This window comes from Salmo trutta, chromosome 6 (genome assembly GCF_901001165.1).
Source record: "Salmo trutta chromosome 6, fSalTru1.1, whole genome shotgun sequence".
In the NCBI taxonomy this organism is placed as follows: Eukaryota; Metazoa; Chordata; class Actinopteri; order Salmoniformes; family Salmonidae; genus Salmo; species Salmo trutta.
The window spans coordinates 13,961,709-13,983,724 of record NC_042962.1 but is presented as its reverse complement, the minus strand read 5'-3'; the positions used below and the strand labels follow the sequence as shown (position 1 = coordinate 13,983,724).

General features: G+C 46.1%; 1 protein-coding gene across 3 annotated transcripts in view; it reads left to right on the top strand.

Annotated features, from left to right (window-relative positions):
• The window catches only part of LOC115195482 (phospholipid-transporting ATPase IB), a 102,329-nt gene that overhangs the window by 49,776 nt on the left and 30,537 nt on the right, over positions 1-22,016 (top strand). For all 3 annotated transcript variants that reach the window (XM_029755365.1, XM_029755366.1, XM_029755367.1), the window contains one exon: positions 8,191-8,363. In XM_029755365.1, the coding sequence (XP_029611225.1) occupies positions 8,191-8,363 (173 nt within the window). The remainder of the gene's footprint in view (positions 1-8,190; positions 8,364-22,016) is intronic.

Here is a 22,016-nt window from a genome sequence, read left to right as displayed (position 1 = left end):
GGTTAGAGGTACTGGAGAGAGGGGTAGAGGTACTGGAGAGAGGTAGAGGGAGAGGTACTGGAGAGAGGGGTAGAGGAAGAGGTACTGGAGAGAGGGGTAGAGGTACTGGAGAGAGGGGTAGAGGTACTGGAGAGAGGGGTAGAGGAAGAGGTACTGGAGAGATGGCTAGAAGTACTGGACAGAGGGATAGAGGTACTGGAGAGAGGGGTAGAGGTACTGGAGAGAGGGATAGAGGTACTGGAGAGAGGGGTAGAGGTACTGGAGAGAGGGGTAGAGGTACTGGAGAGAGGGGTAGAGGTACTGGAGAGAGGGGTAGAGGTACTGGAGAGAGGGGTAGAGGTACTGGAGAGAGGGGTAGAGGTACTGGAGAGAGGGGTAGAGGAAGAGGTACTGGAGAGAGGGGTAGAGGTACTGGAGAGAGGGGTAGAGGTACTGGAGAGAGGGGTAGAGGAAGAGGTACTGGAGAGAGGGGTAGAGGTACTGGAGAGAGGGGTAGAGGTACTGGAGAGAGGGGTAGAGGAAGAGGTACTGGAGAGATGGCTAGAAGTACTGGACAGAGGGATAGAGGTACTGGAGAGGAGGGGTAGAGGTACTGGAGAGAGGGGTAGAGGTACTGGAGAGAGGGGTAGAGGTACTGGAGAGGGGGTAGAGGTACTGGAGAGAGGGGTAGAGGAAGAGGTACTGGAGAGAGGGGTAGAGGAAGAGGTACTGGAGAGATGGCTAGAAGTACTGGAGAGAGGGGTAGAGGTACTGGAGAGAGGGGTAGAGGTACTGGAGAGAGGGGTAGAGGTACTGGAGAGAGGGGTAGAGTACTGGATGAGAGGGTTGTAGAGGGTACTGGAAGAAAGGTGCGTAGAGGTACTGGAGAGAGGGGTCGAGGTTACTGGAGGAAGAGGGGTTAGAGGAAACTGGAGATAGGGGGTTAGAGGAGGGGTAGAGGTTAATGGAGAGAGGGGTAGAGGTACTGGAGAGAGGGGTAGAGGAAGAGGTACTGGAGAGAGGGATATATGGAGCCATCTGAGGGTGATGAGTGAGGAGGGTAATGTGATCTCCTTTTGGCGCTCCCTTTCGTCATAACAAACCCTCTAAGCAATGCCTCCTGGGTAAACATGGCGGTCTGTGACGGTTACTCAGTGACAGGTCCATCTGTCACCTTTATATTAAATATATCACACACACACACACACACACTCACACCAGTCTTTACAGTAGAGGTGGTGGCTTTTACAGATCAGGCTCATAGTGTTGGAAATCCATTTCATCAATCTTACCAACAACCCCCTCTGTCCTGTCTCACCGCCCAAGTCAAACACAAACCTCTTCACTGTGCTGCTCATTAATCGTCACACACGCACTACATAGCCAAAAGTATGTGGACACCTGCTCGTCGACCATCTCATTCCAAAATCATGGGCATTAATACATAGTTGGTCCCCCCTTTGCTGGTCTGACAGCCTCCACTCATATGGAAAGGCTTTCCACTAGATGTTGGAACATTGCTGCTGGGACTTGCTTCCATTCAGCCACGAGCATTAGTGAGGTCGGGTGCTGATGTTGGGCGATTTGGCCTGGCTCGCAGTCAGCATTCAAATTCATCCCAAAGGTGTTTGATGGGGTTGAGCCAAGCATCAGTCAAGTTCTTCCACACCGATCTCGACAAACCATTTCTGTATGGACTTTGTGCACAGGGGCATTGTCATGCTGAAACAGGAAAGGGCCTTCCCCAAACTGTTGCCACAAAGTTGGAAGCACAGAATTTTCTAGAATGTCATTGTATGCTGTAGCATTGAGATTTCCCTTCACTGGAACTAAGGAGTCTAGCCCGAAACATGAAAAACAGCCCCAGACCATTATTCCTCCTCCACCGAACTTTACAGTTGGCACTATGCATTTGGACAAACGCAGATTTGTCTGTTGGACTGCCAGATGTTGAAGTGTGATTCATCACTTTAGAGAACTCAATTCCACTGCTCCAGAGTCCAGTGGCGGTGAACTTTACACCACTCCAGCCGACGCTTGGCATTGCACATGGTGATCTTAGGCTTGTGTGCGGCTGCTCGGCCATAGAAACCCATTTCATGAAGCTCCCGACGAACAGTTCTTGTGCTGACGTTGCTTCTAGAGACAGTTTGGACCTTCGGTAGTGAGTGTTGGAACCAAGGACAGACAATTTTTTATGTGCTACGCGCTTCAATACTCGGCGGTCCTATTCTGGGGGCTTGTGTGGCCTACCACTTTGTGGCTGAGCCGTTGTTGCTCCTAGATGTTTCCACTTCACAATAACAGCACTTACAGTTGAGCGGGGCAGCTCTAGAAGGGCAGAATTTGGAACAGTGACTTGTTGGAACAGTGGCATCCTACGTGCCACGTTGAAAGTCACTGAGCTCTTCAGTAAGGCCATTCTACTGCCAATGTTTGTCTATGGAGAATGCATGGCTGTGTTCTCGATTTGATACACCGGTCAGCAGCGGGTGTGGCTGAAGTAGCAGAATCCAGTAATTTGAAGGGGTGTAAACATACTTCTCACCATGTGGATAAAACACTTCCCACTTTGATAAAGACACTATGTAGTCACTTGTATAGTCTCACTATTTATGGTTAAACTTTATACCAGCCGTGTGTGTGTGTGTGTGTGTGTGTGTGTGTGTGTGTGTGTGTGTGTGTGTGTGTGTCTTTGCAGGGGGATGTGTGCAGGGGGTGTTTGTTTGTACAGATCCTTGGCTGAAAATTAAGCGCTGTATTAAATCTCACTGGTGACAGAATCTGCACTTTAGTTAGATATGAGCATGTCTGTCTCCTCCCCCCTCTCACCACCCTCCCCCTTTTTACTCATTCACCCACTCACCCTCCCACATGCTAACCATACCCCCCTCCCACATACTAACCATACCCCCCTATCACCCCCCTCCCACATGCTAACCATACCCCCCTCCCACATGCTAACCATACCCCCCTATCACCCCCCTCACACATGCTAACCATACCCCCCATCACCCACCCTCCCACATGCTAACCATACCCCCCTCACACATGCTAACCATACCCCCCATATACCCCCTCACACATGCTAACCATACCCCCATATACCCCCTCACACATACTAACCATACCCCCATATACCCCCTCACACATACTAACCATACCCCCCTATCACCCACCCTCCCACATACTAACCATACCCCCCTCACACATGCTAACCATACCCCCCATATACCCCCTCACACATGCTAACCATACCCCCATATACCCCCTCACACATGCTAACCATACCCCCACATATACCCCCTCACACATGCTAACCATACCCCCACATATACCCCCTCACACATGCTAACCATACCCCCATATACCCCCTCACACATACTAACCATACCCCCCATATACCCCCTCACACATGCTAACCATACCCCCATATACCCCCTCACACATACTAACTATACCCCCCCATATACCCCCTCACACATGCTAACCATACCCCCTCACACATACTAACCATACCCCCCATATACCCCCTCACACATACTAACCATACCCCCCCATATACCCCCTCACACATACTAACCATACCCCCCTCACACATTGTAACCATACCCCCCATATACCCCCCTCACACATGCTAACCATGCCCCCCCATATACCCCCCTCACACATGCTAACCATACCCCCCATATACCCCCCTCACACATGCTAACCATACCCCCCCATATACCCCCCTCACACATAGTAACCATACCCCCTCACACATGCTAACCATACCCCCCATATATACCCCCCTCATATACCCCCCTCTCCCTCATATACCCCCCTCTCCCTCATATACCCCCTCACACATACTAACCATACCCCCTCACACATACTAACCATACCCCACATATACCCCCTCACACATACTAACCATACCCCCCTCATATACCCCCTCACACATGCTAACCATACCCCCCATATACCCCCCCGAACACATACTAACCATACCCCCCTCATATACCCCCCTCTCCCTCACATACCCCCCTCCGGCTCATATACCCCCCTCCCACATACTAACCATATACCCCCCCATATACCCCCTCACACATACTAACCATACCCCCCTCACACATGCTAACCATACCCCCTCTCCCTCACATACCCCCCTCTCCCTCACATACCCCCCTCCGCCTCATATACCCCCCTCACATGCTAACCATACCCCCCATATACCCCCCTCACACATACTAACCATACCCCCCTCATATACCCCCCTCTCCCTCACATACCCCCCTCCGGCTCATATACCCCCCTCCCACATACTAACCATACCCCCCTCATATACCCCCCTCTCCCTCATATACCCCCCTCTCCCTCATACACCCCCCTCCCAGATACTAACCACACCCCCTCATATACCCCCCTCATATACCCCCTTCATACTAACCAATGCCCCCTCTCCCTCACATACCCCCCCTCTCCCTCACATACCCCCCTTACTCATTCTACTCTGACCTCACTGCCTCACTACCGTACCCAACTCCCTCATTTTCTCTTGCGCGTGTGTCTGTGTGTGCGTGCGTGTGTGTGCGTGTGCGTGCGCTGAGAGAAGGTGATCTGTGATATGTCACACCATCTGAACCTTTCTTCCCAGCTCTAAATATAAACCTGAGAAGATTCCACACAAGAGCCTGAGAGAAAGGTTTGCAGCGTGTGTGTGCAAATGTGCACCTATGTGCAAGTGTGTGTGAATCTGTGTTCAAGCCTGTTCCCAGCGCAGATGCATATGAAAAATAACATTTTGTTTGGAACTGAAAATGCCTTTACTGAGAGATCTGTCATTCGGTGACATGGGAAAATGTACAGTACTTGCTTGATTGCCCCCAAAAATAGGGAGTTATTTGGATGAGAGAGGAATTCATGCAGTGACTTCAGAGATGCCGGTCATTTTACAGTCTGCAGTATCTCTTAACTGTGGATATGCATTACAATCCAAATGGTTAGTTTTACATTAAGAAAGATATGGGGTGTTAAAAGTGACATAAAGCAATGATGTATGATGATTTACAAACAGTTTACTAATGACTGTTTGACAATGATTTCTAATCAGTTAATATGTGTTAGTTTCAGCTCTGTTAGCGAGTGTGTTTGTGTGTGTGTGTGTGTGCTTGTCTCTCTGCTGTGACAAGTAGCAGTGGGTTATTAGCACCAATGTGTTAGGCCATTACACTGTTTGCTTCCAGTTGGACTCATTGAGGTGTGTGTGTGTGTGTGTGTGTGTGTGTGTGTGTGTGTGTGTGTGTGTGTGTGTGAGAGAGTAGCGCAGTGTGTTGGTTATTGCTTGGGGACTGTAACTGTGATGATGTAGGTAGGCTGTAATATCTCATGATATTATGACGCCCCTCTACACCAAACTATCTCATAATAACAGTGTGACGCCCCTCTACACCAAACTATCTCATGATATTATGACGCCCCTCTACACCAAACTATCTCATAATAACAGTGTGACGCCCCTCTACACCAAACTACCTCATAATAACAGTGTGACGCCCCTCTACACCAAACTATCTCATAATAACAGTGTGACGCCCCTCTACACCAAACTATCTCATGATATTATGACGCCCCTCTACACCAAACTATCTCATAATAACAGTGTGACGCCCCTCTACACCAAACTACCTCATAATAACAGTGTGACGCCCCTCTACACCAAACTATCTCATAATAACAGTGTGACGCCCCTCTACACCAAACTATCTCATAATAACAGTGTGACGCCCCTCTACACCAAACTATCTCATGATATTATGACGCCCCTCTACACCAAACTACCTCATAATAACAGTGTGACGCCCCTCTACACCAAACTACCTCATAATAACAGTGTGACGCCCCTCTACACCAAACTATCTCATAATAACAGTGTGACGCCCCTCTACACCAAACTATCTCATGATATTATGACGCCCCTCTACACCAAACTACCTCATAATAACAGTGTGACGCCCCTCTACACCAAACTACCTCATAATAACAGTGTGACGCCCCTCTACACCAAACTATCTCATAATAACAGTGTGACGCCCCTCTACACCAAACTATCTCATAATAACAGTGTGACGCCCCTCTACACCAAACTATCTCATAATAACAGTGTGGGTGTTAGATGAAGTAATCCTGACAACAGGCACAAGGTTCTTCATTTTTTTAATTGAGGTTCTTACCTAAAAATTGTTGAAGGTTAATTTATGAATGCAAGTCCCTCTGGATTAGAGCATCTACTATGTTACTAAAATGTAAATGTACATTTTATAGATGTATTACATTTTTATTGCTTAGAGAAAATGTGATGTTTGTGTTTAGTCTGTGATTCCCAGAATGAGGAGATTCTGCTGGGGCCGATGGATGGGACTTTATCTGACTGTGCCCCTAAACACAAGCACACGCTCACATTTTCACACAGTCTCACACACACACAGGGACTTTGATTTGCAGAACTCTGACAACCGGTAATATCCTTTCATTCTCTTTGTTTTACTCTCCCCTTGTTTGGGAGAAGGTAAATGCAAACAGGAATTCTGGACTAGAAGAGAAACACAGTCCAAGGCTGAGAGAACAAGAGAGGAGATTTTTCAAGAGAGAGGAGCGACTGCACGTTGCTGTGTGTGTGTGTGTGTGTGTGTGTGTGTGTGTGTGTGTGTGTGTGTGTGTGTGTGTGTATACATTTTGGAGGTAAGCAGGGGGCAAAAAGAATGTTGGTCTGGGCGAAAGAAAGGGAGTGTGTGTGTGTGTGTGATTAGTGTGTAGTTTCTCCCACACTCTGGTCAGTTGACAGAGGAGTCATATCAGTTCAGATCACAGGGATGAGCTGGGGTCATCTGACTGGAAATAATCCTGTCTTCGCTGTGGGTTCATTGAATCCATAAAGGACGATCAATGTCTGTGTTTGTGCCTGGGACTGTGGTTTTGAATGTCTACATCTATCTGATGTTATATACTGAACATTGTGAAAGTGTGTGTCTGTTTACAGTTTGAATGTACAGTGTATACATGTTCTGTAAATCTGTGTTTGTGTGTGGATTAAGTCTTGTATTACTCAAGTGTGTGTATGGATTAAGTATGTATCCTGTGTGTGTGTGTGTGTGTTTGTGTGTGTGTGTGTTTGTTCTCCTGTAAGTGTGTGTGGGCTGTGTGTGTGTTTGTTCTCCTGTAAGTGTGTGTGGGCTGTGTGTGTGTTTGTTCTCCTGTAAGTGTGTGTGTGTTTGTTCTCCTGTAAGTGTGTGTGGGCTGTGTGTGTGTTTGTTCTCCTGTAAGTGTGTGTGGGCTGTGTGTTCGTTCTCGTGTGTGTGTGTGTGTGTGTGTGTGTGTGTGTTCATTCTCCTGTAAGTGTGTGTGTGTGTGTGTGTGTGTGTGTGTGTGTGTGTGTTCATTCTCCTGTAAGTGTGTGTGGGCTGTGTGTTGGTGTTGTGTGTCTGCCTGGCCACATGGTTCTCATTAGAGGCGATGGGATGTTTGTTTTCTCTATTAGTCTGTTCCTTTATTATCAACAACTCCTTCAAAACTGCCCCAAACTACAGCCCCATAAACAGGTCCAACAAACACAACCAGGACTGCACGCATAAAGTGTGTGTGTGTGAGATGTGTGCCTGAGTATCAGCGTATGTATTTAACTGTGTGCCTGGGTATCAGCGTATGTATTTAACTGTGTGCCTGGGTATCAGCGTATGTATTTAACTGTGTGCTTCAGACTTCAGATTGTGCTGCTACTGATGTATAGAGGTTTATATTGCCCCGAGCAGCAACCTCCGTTATTAAGATATGGATATCTCCTTCTCCCTGCCTCACTCAGTCCTTCCCTTTCACAATATTGGGCTATATTTCTCCCTCTACTGTCTCACTCTCTCCTCTTTGTCCCTCTACTGTCTCACTCTCTCCTCTTTGTCCCTCTACTGTCTCACTCTCTCCTCTTTGCCCCTCTGTCTCACTCTCTCCTCTTTGCCCCTCTGTCTCACTCTCTCCTCTTTGCCTCCTGCTTTCACTCTCCCTCTTTCTTCACTCTTTCTCAGTCCCTCCGGCCTGTTCATGTACGTGTAAGAAGTGTGTGTGTGTGTTGATTTTCGATTGTATACTTTTGCATCTCCATTTCTGCTTAAAACCTGTAGATGAAGAATATATACCGTGTGTGTGTGTTGAACCCCCTCTTTCTCTTGCCCTCCCCAGGCAACACGTGCCACCCTGACAGCCCACTGTACGTCTCTGGGTGACTCTCTGAGGAAGGAGAATGAGTTGGCTCTGATCATCGATGGACAGACCCTGAAATACGCCCTGTCCTTCGAGCTCCGCCAAGCCTTCCTAGACCTCGCCCTGTCCTGCAAGGCCGTCATCTGCTGCAGGTAAGAGACACACTCGCACACACATCCTATTCTGCATCTGCTTCATGTAGGACACACACACAGGGAGGAAGGAGAGCGTAGGACTGTGTGTTGGGCTTGGGGTGTGTTGGGCTTGGGGTGTGTTGGGCTTGGTGCTGACTATAAAGGATCTGGTTGTTTTTTAATAGCTGTTAGTAAATGACTGTAGATCATAAAATCGTAAATGACTGTAGATCATAAAATCTTGGCATGGATCTCAGAGTGGTTAGTGGAATACACCGCACCACATGGAAATGTCAAAATCATGACTCACTTACTGCTATTATCCCACCCCACACACACACACACACACACACACACACACACACACACACACACACACACAGTTGAAGTCGGAAGTTTACATACACGTAGGTTGGAGTCATTAAAACTCGTTTTTCAACCACTCCACAAATTTCTTGTTAACAAACTATAGTTTTGGCAAGTCGGTTAGGACATCTACCTTGTGCATGACACAAGTAATTTTTCCAACAATTGTTTACAGACAGATTATTTCACTTATAATTCACTCTATCACATTTCCAGTGGGTCAGAAGTTTACATACACTAAGTTGACTGTGCCTTTAAACAGCTTGGAAAATTCCAGAAAATGATGTCATGGCTTTAGAAGCTTCTGATAGGCTAATTGACATCATTTGAGTCAATTGGAGGTGTACCTGCAGATGTATTTCAAGGCCTACCTTCAAACTCAGTGCGTCTTTGCTTGACATCAGCCAAGACAAGACCTCAGAAAACAATTGTAGACCTCCACAAGTCTGGTTCATCCTTGGGAGCAATTTCCAAACACCTGAAGGTACCACGTTCATCTGTACAAACAATAGTACGCAAGTATAAACACCATGGGACCATGCAGCTGTCATACCACTCAGGAAGGAGATGCGTTCTGTGTCCTAGAGATGAACGTACTTTGGTGCAAAAAGTGCAAATCAATCCCAGAACAACAGCAAAGGACCTTGTGAAGATGCTGGAGGAAACAGGTACAAAAGTATCTATATCCACAGTAAAACGAGTCCTATGTCGAAATAACCTGAAAGGCTGCTCAGCAAGGAAGAAGCCACTGCTCCAAAACCGCCATAAAAAAGCCAGACTACGGTTTGCAACTGCACATGTGGACAAAGATCGTATTTTTTGGGGAAATGTCCTCTGGTCTGATGAAACAAAAATAGAACTGTTTGGCCATAATCACCATCGTTATGTTTGGAGGAAAAAGGGGGAGGCTTGCAAGCCGAAGAACACCATCCCAACCGTGAAGCACGGGGGTGGCAGCATCATGTTGTGGGGGTGCTTTGCTGCAGGAGGGACTGGTGCACTTCACAAAATAGATGGCATCATGAGGTAGGAAAATGATGTGGATATATTGAAGCAACATCTCAAGACATCAGTCAGGAAGTTAAAGCTTGGTCGCAAATGGGTCTTCCAAATGGACAATGACCCCAAGCATACTTCCAAAGTTGTGGCAAAATGGCTTAAGGACAACAAAGTCAAGATATTGGAGTGGCCATCACAAAGCCCTGACCTCAATCCTATAGAAAATGTGTGGGCAAAACTGAAAAGCGTGTGCGAGCAAGGAGGCCTACAAACCTGACTCAGTTAAACCAGCTCTGTCAGGAGGAATGGGCAAAAATTCACCCAAGTTATTGTGGGAAGCTTGTGGAAGGCTACCCCAAACGTTTGACCCAAGTTAAACAATTTAAAGGCAATGCTACCAAATACTAATTGAGTGTATGTAAACTTCTGATCCACTGGGAATGTGATGAAAGAAATAGAAGCTGAAATAAATCATTCTCTCTACTATTATTCTGACATTTCACATTCTTAAAATTAATTGGGGATCCTAACTGACCTAAGACAGGGAATTCTTACTAGGATTAAATGTAAGAAATTGTGAAAAACTGAGTTTTAAATGTATTTGGCTAAGGTGTATGTAAACTTCCCACTTCAACTGTATGTATGTGTATACAGTGAGGGGAAAAAGGTATTTGATCCCCTGCTGATTTTGTACGTTTGCCCACTGACAAAGAAATGATCAGTCTATAATTTTAATGGTAGGTTTATTTGAACAGTGAGAGACAGAATAACACCAAAAAAGTCGTGTCAAAAATGTTATAAATTGATTTTCATTTTAATGAGGGAAATAAGTGTTTGACCCCCTCTCAATCAGAAAGATTTCTGGCTCCCAGGTGTCTTTTATACAGGTAACAAGCTGAGATTAGGAGCACACTTAAAGGGAGTGCTCCTAATCTCAGTTTGTTACCTGTATAAAAGACAGCTGTCCACAGAAGCATTAAATCAATCAGATTCCAAACTCTCCACCATGGCCAAGACCAAAGACCTCTCCAAGGATGTCAGGGACAAGATTGTAGACCTACACAAGGCTGGAATGGGCTACAAGACCATCGCCAAGCAGCTTGGTGAGAAGGTGACAACAGTTGGCGCGATTATTCGCAAATGGAAGAAACACAAAAGAACTGTCAGTCTCCCTCGGCCTGGGGCTCCATGCAAGATCTCATCTCGTGGAGTTGCAATGATCATGAGAACGGTGAGGAATCAGCCCAGAACTACACTGGAGGATCTTGTCAATGATCTCATGGCAGCTGGGACCATAGTCACCAAGAAAACAATTGGTAACACACTACGCCGTGAAGGACTGAAATCCTGCAGCGCCCGCAAGGTCCCCCTGCTCAATCTGTGGAGGGAGCTGAAGGTTCGAGTTGCCAAACGTCAGCCTCGAAACCTTAATTACTTGGAGAAGATCTGCAAAGAGGAGTGGGACAACATCCCTCCTGAGATGTGTGCAAATCTGGTGGCCAACTACAAGAAACGTCTGACCTCTTTGATTGCCAATAAGGGTTTTGCCACCAAGTACTAAGTCATGTTTTGCAGAGGGGTCAAATACTTATTTCCCTCATTAAAATGCAAATCAATTTATAACATTTTTGACATGCGTTTTTCTGGATTATTTTGTTGTTATTCTGTCTCTCACTGTTCAAATAAACCTACCATTAAAATTATAGACTGATAATTTCTTTGTCAGTGGGCAAACGTACAAAATCAGCAGGGAATCAAATAGTTTTTTCCCTCACTGTGGATATATATATATATATATATATACACACTGCCTCCATCTGTCCCTTCATTCATACAATGTACTCTTAAAGTCTCCTAGAATATTTTCATTCCCTTTTTTAGTCATGTTTCCACGTCAAACAACTGTGACAGTTACGTGTGTGTGTGTGTGTGTGTGTGTGTGTGTGTGTGTGTGTGTGTGTGTGTGTGTGTGTGTGTGAGGAGGGAAGTAATTGACTCTCCCTAGCATAAAAGCCATATCCGGACTCAGGTCTCCAAGGCCTTACAAAATAGCTCCATTCCTCCCTCCCCCTCTTTTTGTTCCTCTGTTTTCTTCCTGCTCCCCCCCGGCCCTCTCATGGTAGAGGTGGCTGTGATCCTCTCCTGCTGTTTGTGTGTATGTTATGGCTGTTGTATCATCTCCGCTGGGCTATCGTTTATCAGTGAGAGAGAAGAGAGCGAAGAGGAGAGAGACCTCTATATCTGTGTGCTACCTATATCCCCCCACACTTTAATGAAGACAGCTTCTCCATCCTGAAGGGGGAAATCAATCATTACCAGGCCCAGGGACATGTACTAGTCTGTGGCGACCTAAATGCCAGAACCGGACAAGAACCTGACACCCTCAGCACACAGGGGGACAAACACCTGCCTGGAGGTGACAGAATTCCCTCCCCCATATGCCCCCCTAGGCACAATTACGACAACATTACCAACAAAAACTGGTCACAACTCCTGCAGCTCTGTCGCATGCTGGGTATGGACATTGTCAATGGTAGGCTTCGAGGGGACTCCTACAGTAGGTACACCTACAGCTCATCTCTTGTCAGTAGTACTGTAGAATACTTTTTCACTGACCTCTACCCAGAGTCTCTCAGAGCGTTCAGTCAGCCCACTGACACCCCTATCAGATCACAGCAAAATCAGTCTACTTGAACAGAGCAATACTCAATCATGAGGCATCAAAGCCAAAGGAACTGAATAATATTAAGAAATGCTATAGATGGAGGGAAGGTAGTGTGGAAACCTACCAAAAACTATTAGGCAACAACAAATTCAATCCCTTTTACACAACTTCCTGGACAAAACGTTCCACTGTAATAGTGAAGGTGTAAACTTGGCAGTAGAAAACCTAAACAGTATATTTAACCTCTCAGCTTCCCTATCAAATCTAAAAATGTCAAACAGAAAACCGAAGAAAATGAACAATGACAAATGTTTTGATGAAGAATGCAAAATCCTAAGAAAGAAATTGAGAAACCTTTCTGTCCAAAAACATAGAGACCCAGAAAACCTGAGCTTATGCCTTCACTATGGTGAATCACTAAAACAATACAGAAATACACTACGGAAAAAGAAGGAACAGCACGTCAAAAATCAGCTCAATGTAACTGAAGAATCCATATACTCGGCTGAGTCGCGGAAAGAGCCAGAGACTGTCAGGGAGGCAATGGAGAAGTTGGGAGAGAGAGAGATGTTGTGCAAGTGTGTTCTGCTCAACATCCGACCAGAGGATCCGGTTAGCAGTCTGGTGCAACCTGTGTCCCCAGTCCGGTACGTCCTGTGCCTGCTTCTCGCACTCGCCCTGAAGTGCGTGTCCCCAGTCCGGTACGTCCTGTGCCTGCTCCTCGCACTCGCCCTGAAGTGCGTGTCCCCAGTCCGGTGCCACCTGTACCGGCTCCACGCACTAGGCCTCCAGTGCGCATTCACAGTCCAGAGCTTCCGGCGACGGTCCACGGTCCGGAACCTCCAGCGACGGTCCACGGTCCGGAACCTCCTGCGACGGTCCACGGTCCGGAACCTCCTGCGACGGTCCACGGTCCGGAACCTCCAGCGACGGTCCACGGTCCGGAACCTCCTGCGACGGTCCACGGTCCGGAGCTTCCAGGCACGGTGTCCAGTCCAGCTCCAAGGCCGGAGCCTTCCTCTGCGCCGATGCCCAGTCCTGCTCCATGGCCGGAGCCTTCTTCTGCGCCGGTGCTCAGTCCAGGCACGGTGTCCAGTCCAGCTCCTGGGCGGGAGCCTTCCTCTGTGCCGATGCCCAGTCCAGGCATGGCGTCCAACCCAGCTCCAGGGCCGGAGTCCTCCTTTGCGCTGGTGCTCAGTCCAGGCACGGCATCCAACCCAGCTCCAGGGCCGGAGTCCTCCTTTGCGCCAGTGCCCAGTCCTGGCACGGCATCCAACCCAGGTCCATGGCAGGAGTCTTCCTTTGTGCCGATGTCCAGGCACAGTATTCAGCCCGGCGCGGTGGCCGGATCCGGGGTCTGGGCGGGGCTACGACCTGCACCGGAGCCGCCACTGACACTAATAACCCCCCCTACCATCCCCATTTGGTTTCAGATTTTGCGGCCGGAGTCCGCACCTTTGGGGGGGGGGGGTACTGTCACGCCCTGACCATAGAGAGCCCTTGGTTCTCTATGGTGTAGTAGGTCAGGGTGTGACTAGGGGGTGTTCTAGTATGTCTATTTCTACGTTGGTGCTAATATGGTTCCCAATTAGAGGCAGCTGTTTATCGTGGCCTCTGATTGGGGATCATATTTAGGTAGCCATTTCCTCACCTGTGTTTTGTGGGATATTGTTTGTGTTTAGTTGCCTGTGTGCACGTCATGACTTCACGTTTCGTTGTTTCTTTATTGTTTTGTTTGTTTCACGGAGATTAAAAATATGTAGAACTAAACTCACGCTGGGCCTTGGTCCGCTCATTACGACGATCGTGACAAGCACCCAGATCTTCTGCACAGATTCTGTCAGACCTGGGCCCTGACAGTAAATCTCAGTAAGACAAAAATAATGGTGTTCCAAAAAAGGTCCAGTTGCCAGGACCACAAATACAAATTCCATTTAGGCACCGTCGCCCTAGAGCACACAAAAAACAATACATACCTCGGCCTAAACATCAGTGCCACAGGTAACTTCCACAAAGCTGTGAACGATCTGAGAGACAAGGCAAGAAGGGCCTTCTATGCCATCTAAAGGAACATAAAATGTGACATGCCAATTAGGATCTGCCTAAAAAATACTTGAATCAGTTATAGAACCCATTGCCCTTTATGGTTGTGAGGTTTGGGGTCTGCTCACCAACCAAGAATTCATAAAATGGGACAAACACCAAATTGAGACTCTACATGCAGAATTCTGCAAAAATATCCTCTGTGTACAACGTAAAATACCAATTAATGCATGTAGAGCAGAATTAGGCTGCTAATTATCAAAATCCAGAAAAGAGCTGTTAAATTCTACAACCAACTAAAAGGAAGCGATTCCCAAACCTTCCATAACAAAGCCATCACCTACAGAGAGATGAACCTGGAGAAGAGTCCCCTAAGCAAGCTGGTCCTGGGGCTCTTCACAAACAGACCCCACAGAGCCCCAGGACAGCAACACAATTAGACCCAACCAAATCATGAGAAAACAAAAATATAATTACTTGACACATTGGAAAGAATTAACAAAAAAACTGAGCAAAATAGAATGCTATTTGGCCCTAAACAGAGAGCACACAGTGGCAGAATACCTGACCACTGTGACTGACCCAAACTTAAGGAAAGCTTTGACAATGTACAGACTCGTTGAGCATAGCCTTGCTATTGAGAAAGGCTGTCGTACACAGCCGGTCTTCTCTTGAGAGCCAGGTCTATGTGCACACTGCACATAGAAGAACAAACACCATTGTATGTCTTTATTCTTTTTGGAACTTTTGTGAGTGTAATATTTACTGTTGCATTTTATTGTTTATTTCACTTTTGTTTATTATCTACTTCACTTGATTTGGCAATGTTAACATGTGTTTCCCATGCCAAATATGCCCTTAAATTTAAATTGAATTGAGAGAGAGAGACATATTTCCCACAGATCACACAGACCCATAAAGAATTTGAAAACAAATCAAACATTGATAAACTCCCATATCTGTTAGGCGAAATACCGCAATGTGCAATCACAGCAGCAAGATGTGTGGCCCGTTACCATGAGAAAAGGGCAACAGTGGAACACAACATTGTAAATACCACCCATATTCATCTGTTTCCTTATCTTCCCCTATTATACGTACTACAACTATTTGCATATTGTTAAAACACTGTACATGGCTGATAATAACATTTGAAACGTTTTAATCCCTTTGAAACCTGTATGAGTGCAATGTTTACTGTAGATTTTGGAATGTTTTTGTTGACATTGTTTGTTTCTCATCACCTTTGTTTATTGTTTATGATTTCACTTGCGTTGGTAATGTAAACATGTTTCCCATGCTAATAATACCCATCGTAATTGAAAGAGACCATGCTAATAAATCCCCTTTGAATTGAGAGAGAGAACTAACAACAACATCAATTACAAAACGCATAAAGATTATAATTATTGGAAATGGGAAAACAAGAGCTAAAAAGACAAGTGGGTATGAGTTGAAGAGAGAGAGCAAATGAAAGGAGATGCAGGAAGAGTTGGCAGCGTAACAGTAAGACTTCACACACAAACTCATGAGGTTTTTGTTTAGTGGTTTCCATCAGGTAGCAGGAAACCATGAATCACTGCGGTGCTTAAAATAACCAAAATAGCTTCTTCCATTTAGAGCCAATTCCCAAGGTAAAAGTTTGCCTTAACCAAAGATCTAGGATTAGATTTGACTGCCCCAGCTCCTAACCTGAACCATTACATGGATAGAAATATCTCGGCCCCTGCATCAGTGGTTTAGGGTAGGTTTTCCCAAACTCGGTCCTGGGGCCCGACTTGGGTGCAAGTTTAGTTTTTTTCGCCCTAGCACTACACAGCTGATTCAAATAACCAACTCATCATCAAGCTTTGATTACTGGAATCAGCTGTGTAGTGCTAGGGAAAAAACCAGGAGGGGACCCAGGGGGGGTCCAGGACCGAGTTTGGGAAAGCCTGGTTTAGGGGAACCGCTTCCCACTAATTGATTTATGTAGTTGTTCAGTCATTATGATAGCTGATTGAGGTACTCACCCTCTTAACCAGTAACCCTCTCTGTCTGTCTCCTAAACCAGTTCTGTCTCCACACAGACAATGAGATGAGGAGCCCAGGGGAAAGGGACTAGGGAAATTCAGACTGTTTGTGTGTGTGCGTGTATAACAGACAGTATGCCTGTGGAAGACATGGCTCCTATTACTATCTGTATGTCCGTTTTGTAGGCCTGTAGTCAGACCAGGACCCACAGTGATTTAAAGCCCCAACAAGGAACAGTCTTTCTGGGATAAGAGGGAGCAGGCCTGGGTGGGTATGGAGCAAATCTCTACACCAGCATGTAACCTCTCTATCTCTATCTCTCTCTCACACACACACACACACACACACACACACACACACACACACACACACACACACGGCAGGCCAGGGGGAAGCCAATGAGTCATAAAGATGCTCTGTGTGTTCTAAGCAAGACCATGGCCCGGTCAAGCTGAAACTGCAGAGCTGGGTGGTCCACTTAGCATTCTCACACACACACACAATTTCCGAGGGGAAACCTTCAGAGAGATTTGGCTGGAGAAGTCGATGTTGATAGACGAGCTGCGCCTCTGCTCTCTGAGGTGTGTCTGTCGGTCTGTGTGCGTGACAGAGTGACTCAACAGTCAGCCTGGTCTCAGAGACTAGATCTCTCGCTCTCTTGCTGTGTTAACATGATCCACTTCACTTGATTTGGCAATAAACAAAAGTGAAATAAACAATAAAAATGTACATTAAACATAACACTCACAAAAGTTCCAAAAGAATAAAGTCATTTCAAATGTCATATGTACAAATAGTTAAAGTACAAAAGTGAAAATAAATAAACGTAAATATGAGTTTACAATGGTGTTTGTTCTTCACTGGTTGCCCTTTTCTTGTGACAACAGGTTACAAATCTTGCTGCTGTGATGGCACACTGTGGCATTTCACCCAGTAGATATGGGAGTTTATCAAAATTGGGTTTGTTTACAAATTCTTTGTGGGTCTGTGTAATCTGAGGGAAAAATGTGTCTCTAATATGGTCATTGATAAACTCGTTTTAATGACTCCAACCTAAGTGTATGTAAACTTCCAACTTCAGCTGTAGGTGCTGCTGTAGGCCATCGTTGGTTGGGGACAGAAGCACCACATCATCAGTAGACATTTGACTTCAGATTCTTGTAGGGTGAGGCCGGGTGCTGCAGACTGCTCTAGTGCCCTCGACAATTCGTTGATATATGTACGGTTCTGTATTTATTTTCTTAGTCAACCTTGTGTTCTGTTTCGTTGTGTTCTTGAACGTAGCCCTGTCTTTCATTTTTGTTCATTGATTTCACCTGTTAGTTACTCACCTGGTCTCATCAGCTCCTTATTTAGTTCAGTTCATTCTGTTTGTGCCTTTGTGAGGTATTGTTCGTTTTCACTCTACTAAGCCTGTTCCTAGCTCATTTGTGAGAACCAGTTATAGTCCTAGTTTTGATTCACCTGCCTGTTTGCCTACCTGTGTATGACCAAGGCGAAATAAACACCTGCCGCGCTCTGTGCATGAATCTACACCTTGTTCTCCCTGAGTATTCAATACAATATATATGTTGAAGAGGGTGGGGCTTAAGCTGCATCCCTGTCTCATCCCACGGCACTGTGGAAAGAAATGTGTGTTTTTTGCCAATTTTAACCGCACACTTGTTGTTTGTGTACATGGATATTATAATGTTGTATGTTTTTCCCCCAACACCACTTTTCATCAATTTGTATAGCAGACCCTCAAATTGGGTCTTATCTTTTTGAAATCAAAAAAGCATGAGAAGACTGCCTTTTTGTTTGTTTGTCTATTAGGGTGTGCAGGGTGGTCTGTCGTATGGTATTTTGTTAAAAAGCCAATTTGACATTTGCTCAGTACATTGTTTTCACTGAGGAAATGTACGAGTCCGCTGTTAATGATAATGCAGATGATTTTCCCAAGGTTGCTGTTGATGCATAACATCCGGAAGTTATTGGGGTCAAATTTGTCTCCACCTTTGTGGATTGGGGTGATCAGTCCTTGGTTCTAAATATTGGGGAAGATGCCAGAGCTGAGGATGATGTTAGAGTTTAAGTATAGCCAATTGGAATTTGTTGTCTGTATATTTGATCATTTCATTGAGGATACCATCAACACCACAGGCCTTTTTGGGTTGGAGGGTTTGTATTTTGTCCTTTTGTTCATTCAAGGTAATTGGAGAATCCAGTGGGTTCTGGTAGTCTTTAATAGTTGATTCTAAGATCTGTATTGGATCATGTATATGTTTTTGCTCTTTGTTCTTTGTTCTTTGTTATTGGTACAACAAGATTAGAGAAGTAGTTTACCCATACATCTCCGTTTTGGATAGATAACTCTTGTTTGTTTAGGGTTTTGCATTTTTCCCAGAAGTGGTTAGAGTCTGTGGATTCTTCAATTACATTGAGCTGATTTCAGATGTGCTGTTCCTTCTTTTTCCGTAGTGTATTTCTGTATTGTTTTAGTGACTCACCATAGTGAAGGTGTAGACTCAGGTTTTCTGGGTCTCTATGTTTTTGGTTGGACAGGTTTCTCAATTTCTTTCTTAGGATTTTGCATTCTTCATTAAACCATTTCTCATTTGTTAATTTTCTTTGGTTTTCTGTTTGACATTTTTAGATTTGATAGGGAAGCTGAGAGGTTAAATATACTGTTTAGGTTTTCTACTGCCAAGTTTACACCTTCACTATTACAGTGGAACGTTTTGCCCAGGAAGTTGTCTAAAGGAATTTAATTTGTTGTTGCCTAATTGGTTTTTGGTAGGTTTCCAAACTACCTTCCTTCCATCTATAGCATTTCTTAATATTATTCAGTTCCTTTGGCTTTGATGCCTCATGATTGAGTATTGCTCTGTTCAAGTAGACTGTGATTTTGCTGTGATCTGATAGGGGTGTCAGTGGGCTGACTAAATGCTCTGAGAGACTCTGGGTAGAGGTCAGTGATAAAGTATTCTACAGTACTACTGCCAAGAGATGAATAATAGGTGTACCTACTGTAGGAGTCTCCTCGAAGACTACCATTGACTATGTACATACCCAGCGTGTGACAGAGCTGCAGGAGTTGTGACCAGTTTTTGTTGGTAATGTTGTCGTAGTTGTGCCTAGGGGGGCATATGAGGCAGGGAGTGCTGTCACCTCCAGGTAGGTGTTTGTCCCCCTGTGTGCTGAGGGTGTCAGGTTCTCGTCCAGTTCTGGCATTTAGGTCGCCTCAAACTAGTACATGTCCCTGGGCCTGGAAATGATTGATCTCCCCCTCTAGGATGGAGAAGCTGTCTTCATTAAAGTATGGGGATTCTAGCGGGGGGATATAGGTAGCACACAGGAGGCCATTTTTCTCTGAGATCCTTTCCTTTCCAAGTCCAGGTTGCTGCTCTTTAGGTCAAAGGCAGATGGCCACGGGCCTTGGATATTCCAGGCTGAGATAGTGAAGGCTTTGTGTTCCATAAAGTGTCCAATGTTGTTAGTCGTGTGGTTTGGCCTCAGACCAGTAAGTGTGAGCAGAGCCTGCTGAGAATCTGGTACATGCCATTGGCTTGGGCTAGTGTTAGAGTGTGGGTTGGGTCTGTTTGCCTGCTCATGGCCTGGGCGTATTTGTGACTTTCATGTTGAGGCCCTCTTTGCGGGAGTGGAGTGCATGGGGTGGGCAGGAGTGGCGTAGGTCTGATCTGAGGGGGCCTAAATGGGGTGTGGGCATGTTTGACTTGGGGAGGTGTTGATTGGTTGGGGTGGGGGTGTGGATGTGGCTGGTGGTGCTGTGGTCTGGATGTGGGTCCTCTATGTGTAGGTCTGGGGGGGGGTCCTGCAGGTCTGGGAGAGTGTCTCGCTGGTCTGGGCGGGGTATCTGTTGATCTGTTGCTCCTGTGTGAGGTGTTGGGGCTGCGGTTGATGGCGATGTCCTTTAGGGTCCAGTCGAAGGTGGGCACTGCTGCCTTATAGAGGTGGACCTGGTCATAAAGGATGTTCAAGTCCAGGGTGGAGTGGTGGGCCAGGTAAACATTTAGTTTGGAGGCACAGTCACGGGATATACTTGCGTTTACCCGCTGTATGGTAGCAGGGTGGAAGTCTTTTTGTGGTAGAAAGGTGGCGATAACCACTTGTGCATTGGGGAATGTAGAATAAGCTTTTTAAATCACTCCCTTGAGTGCTGTGGCCACCCTTTCCTGCTGTGTTCTCAGGTGGTTTTTGTGCCTGTGTCTATTATTATGTGGCTGGGTGACCCTAGCTGGTCCTCAGACTGAAGGTATAGGGCATGCAGGGTGTTTGGACACCAGAGTTTAGAGACTGTTTGTGTCCATTAGGAGTACAATCAGTGGCTTGTGTATGTCCTCAATGGGTGTGGTGGGGATCTAGAGGGCTATCAGGGTGGCTGACAGGGGGGGCTGCTCAGAGGGGGTGGGATACCCTGGACTTGGGCTTCTTCATTTGTCTGTCCTGCTGTGATGTTGAGGCTATGGTCAGGGTCTGGGGTGGACTGTTCTGCTGTGGTGTCAAGGCTTTGGTCAGGGGCGGAGGTTGGCTGTTCTGCTGGCTTCTCTGCGGGCTTGGCCAGCTCTCGAATGGGTTGTTCTCTGTCACACGCCATCCCCCTCACCCTCTCCTCCAGCACTCTGATCCTCTCCTCTAGTGCTCTGTTCTTCTCCTGATTAATCTCCTATTGATGTTGTCTCACCACAGTCCAGAGTGCAGATATGTCTCTCTCCACCTCCAGCTCTCCAGGTCTGGTTGATGGGGTGTTGTTGAGCTGGACAATTTTTTTAATGCTGACTGGCATGTGTTCACTTGCTGTTCCAGCTCAACCTGCCTTACCTCCAGCTGGGTGAATGTATCATTCACTTCAATCAGGGAGTAGTACTCTGGGCTGGGATGTTGACTTTCTGCTTGGTGTTGCTCGTCTGTGGGGTTGTAGAATGAAGAGGTCTGGTCTGACACTCTCAGGGTGGGGGTATCTTTCTCAAGAGAGAGCTTATCCTGCTGAGCTCTCTTGGATTAGGTGACAGTCCAGCTGAAACTGTTTGGGGTTGCCCTGTACCATTACTGTTCCAGACTTGTACAGGTTGACATTGGCTGACTCAGAATCCTCATTGTCTAGTATCCTGAGTTTCCACCCCCCCCCCCCCCCTTTATAGAGGGGTAGTGTGTTAATATAGCACTGCGCCATGCCAGGGGATGGTCTGTGTGGAAGATTAAGTTGCTTATGTTCCCATTTTTATAATAGTCAGATTTTCAATAAGGAGCTTATTGGTATTATTTTCATGCCTTTGCATTTTTTACATTGAGGTTACTGTATTGTAATGACCTTTGAACAGTGGGAGGGGGCTTCAAAGGCCTCTGCATTTGGGTGGGGGAGGCTGTGAGACTCTCCTGCCATTGTTGGGCTCAAGGGCTTTGACACCTCTCAATTCACACCTCAGTGCTAATTGAAGTTGCAGTCAGATATGTTCTGTCTTAGTATTCAGTCCTTATAAAGTAAAATATGTAATTGTAATGTATTTTTCTTCTTGACTTTAAAAGTCTAAACACTACTCACTCAGTTCCAGGTTGGATGGTGTTTTCAGGTTTCTGTTTGTTTG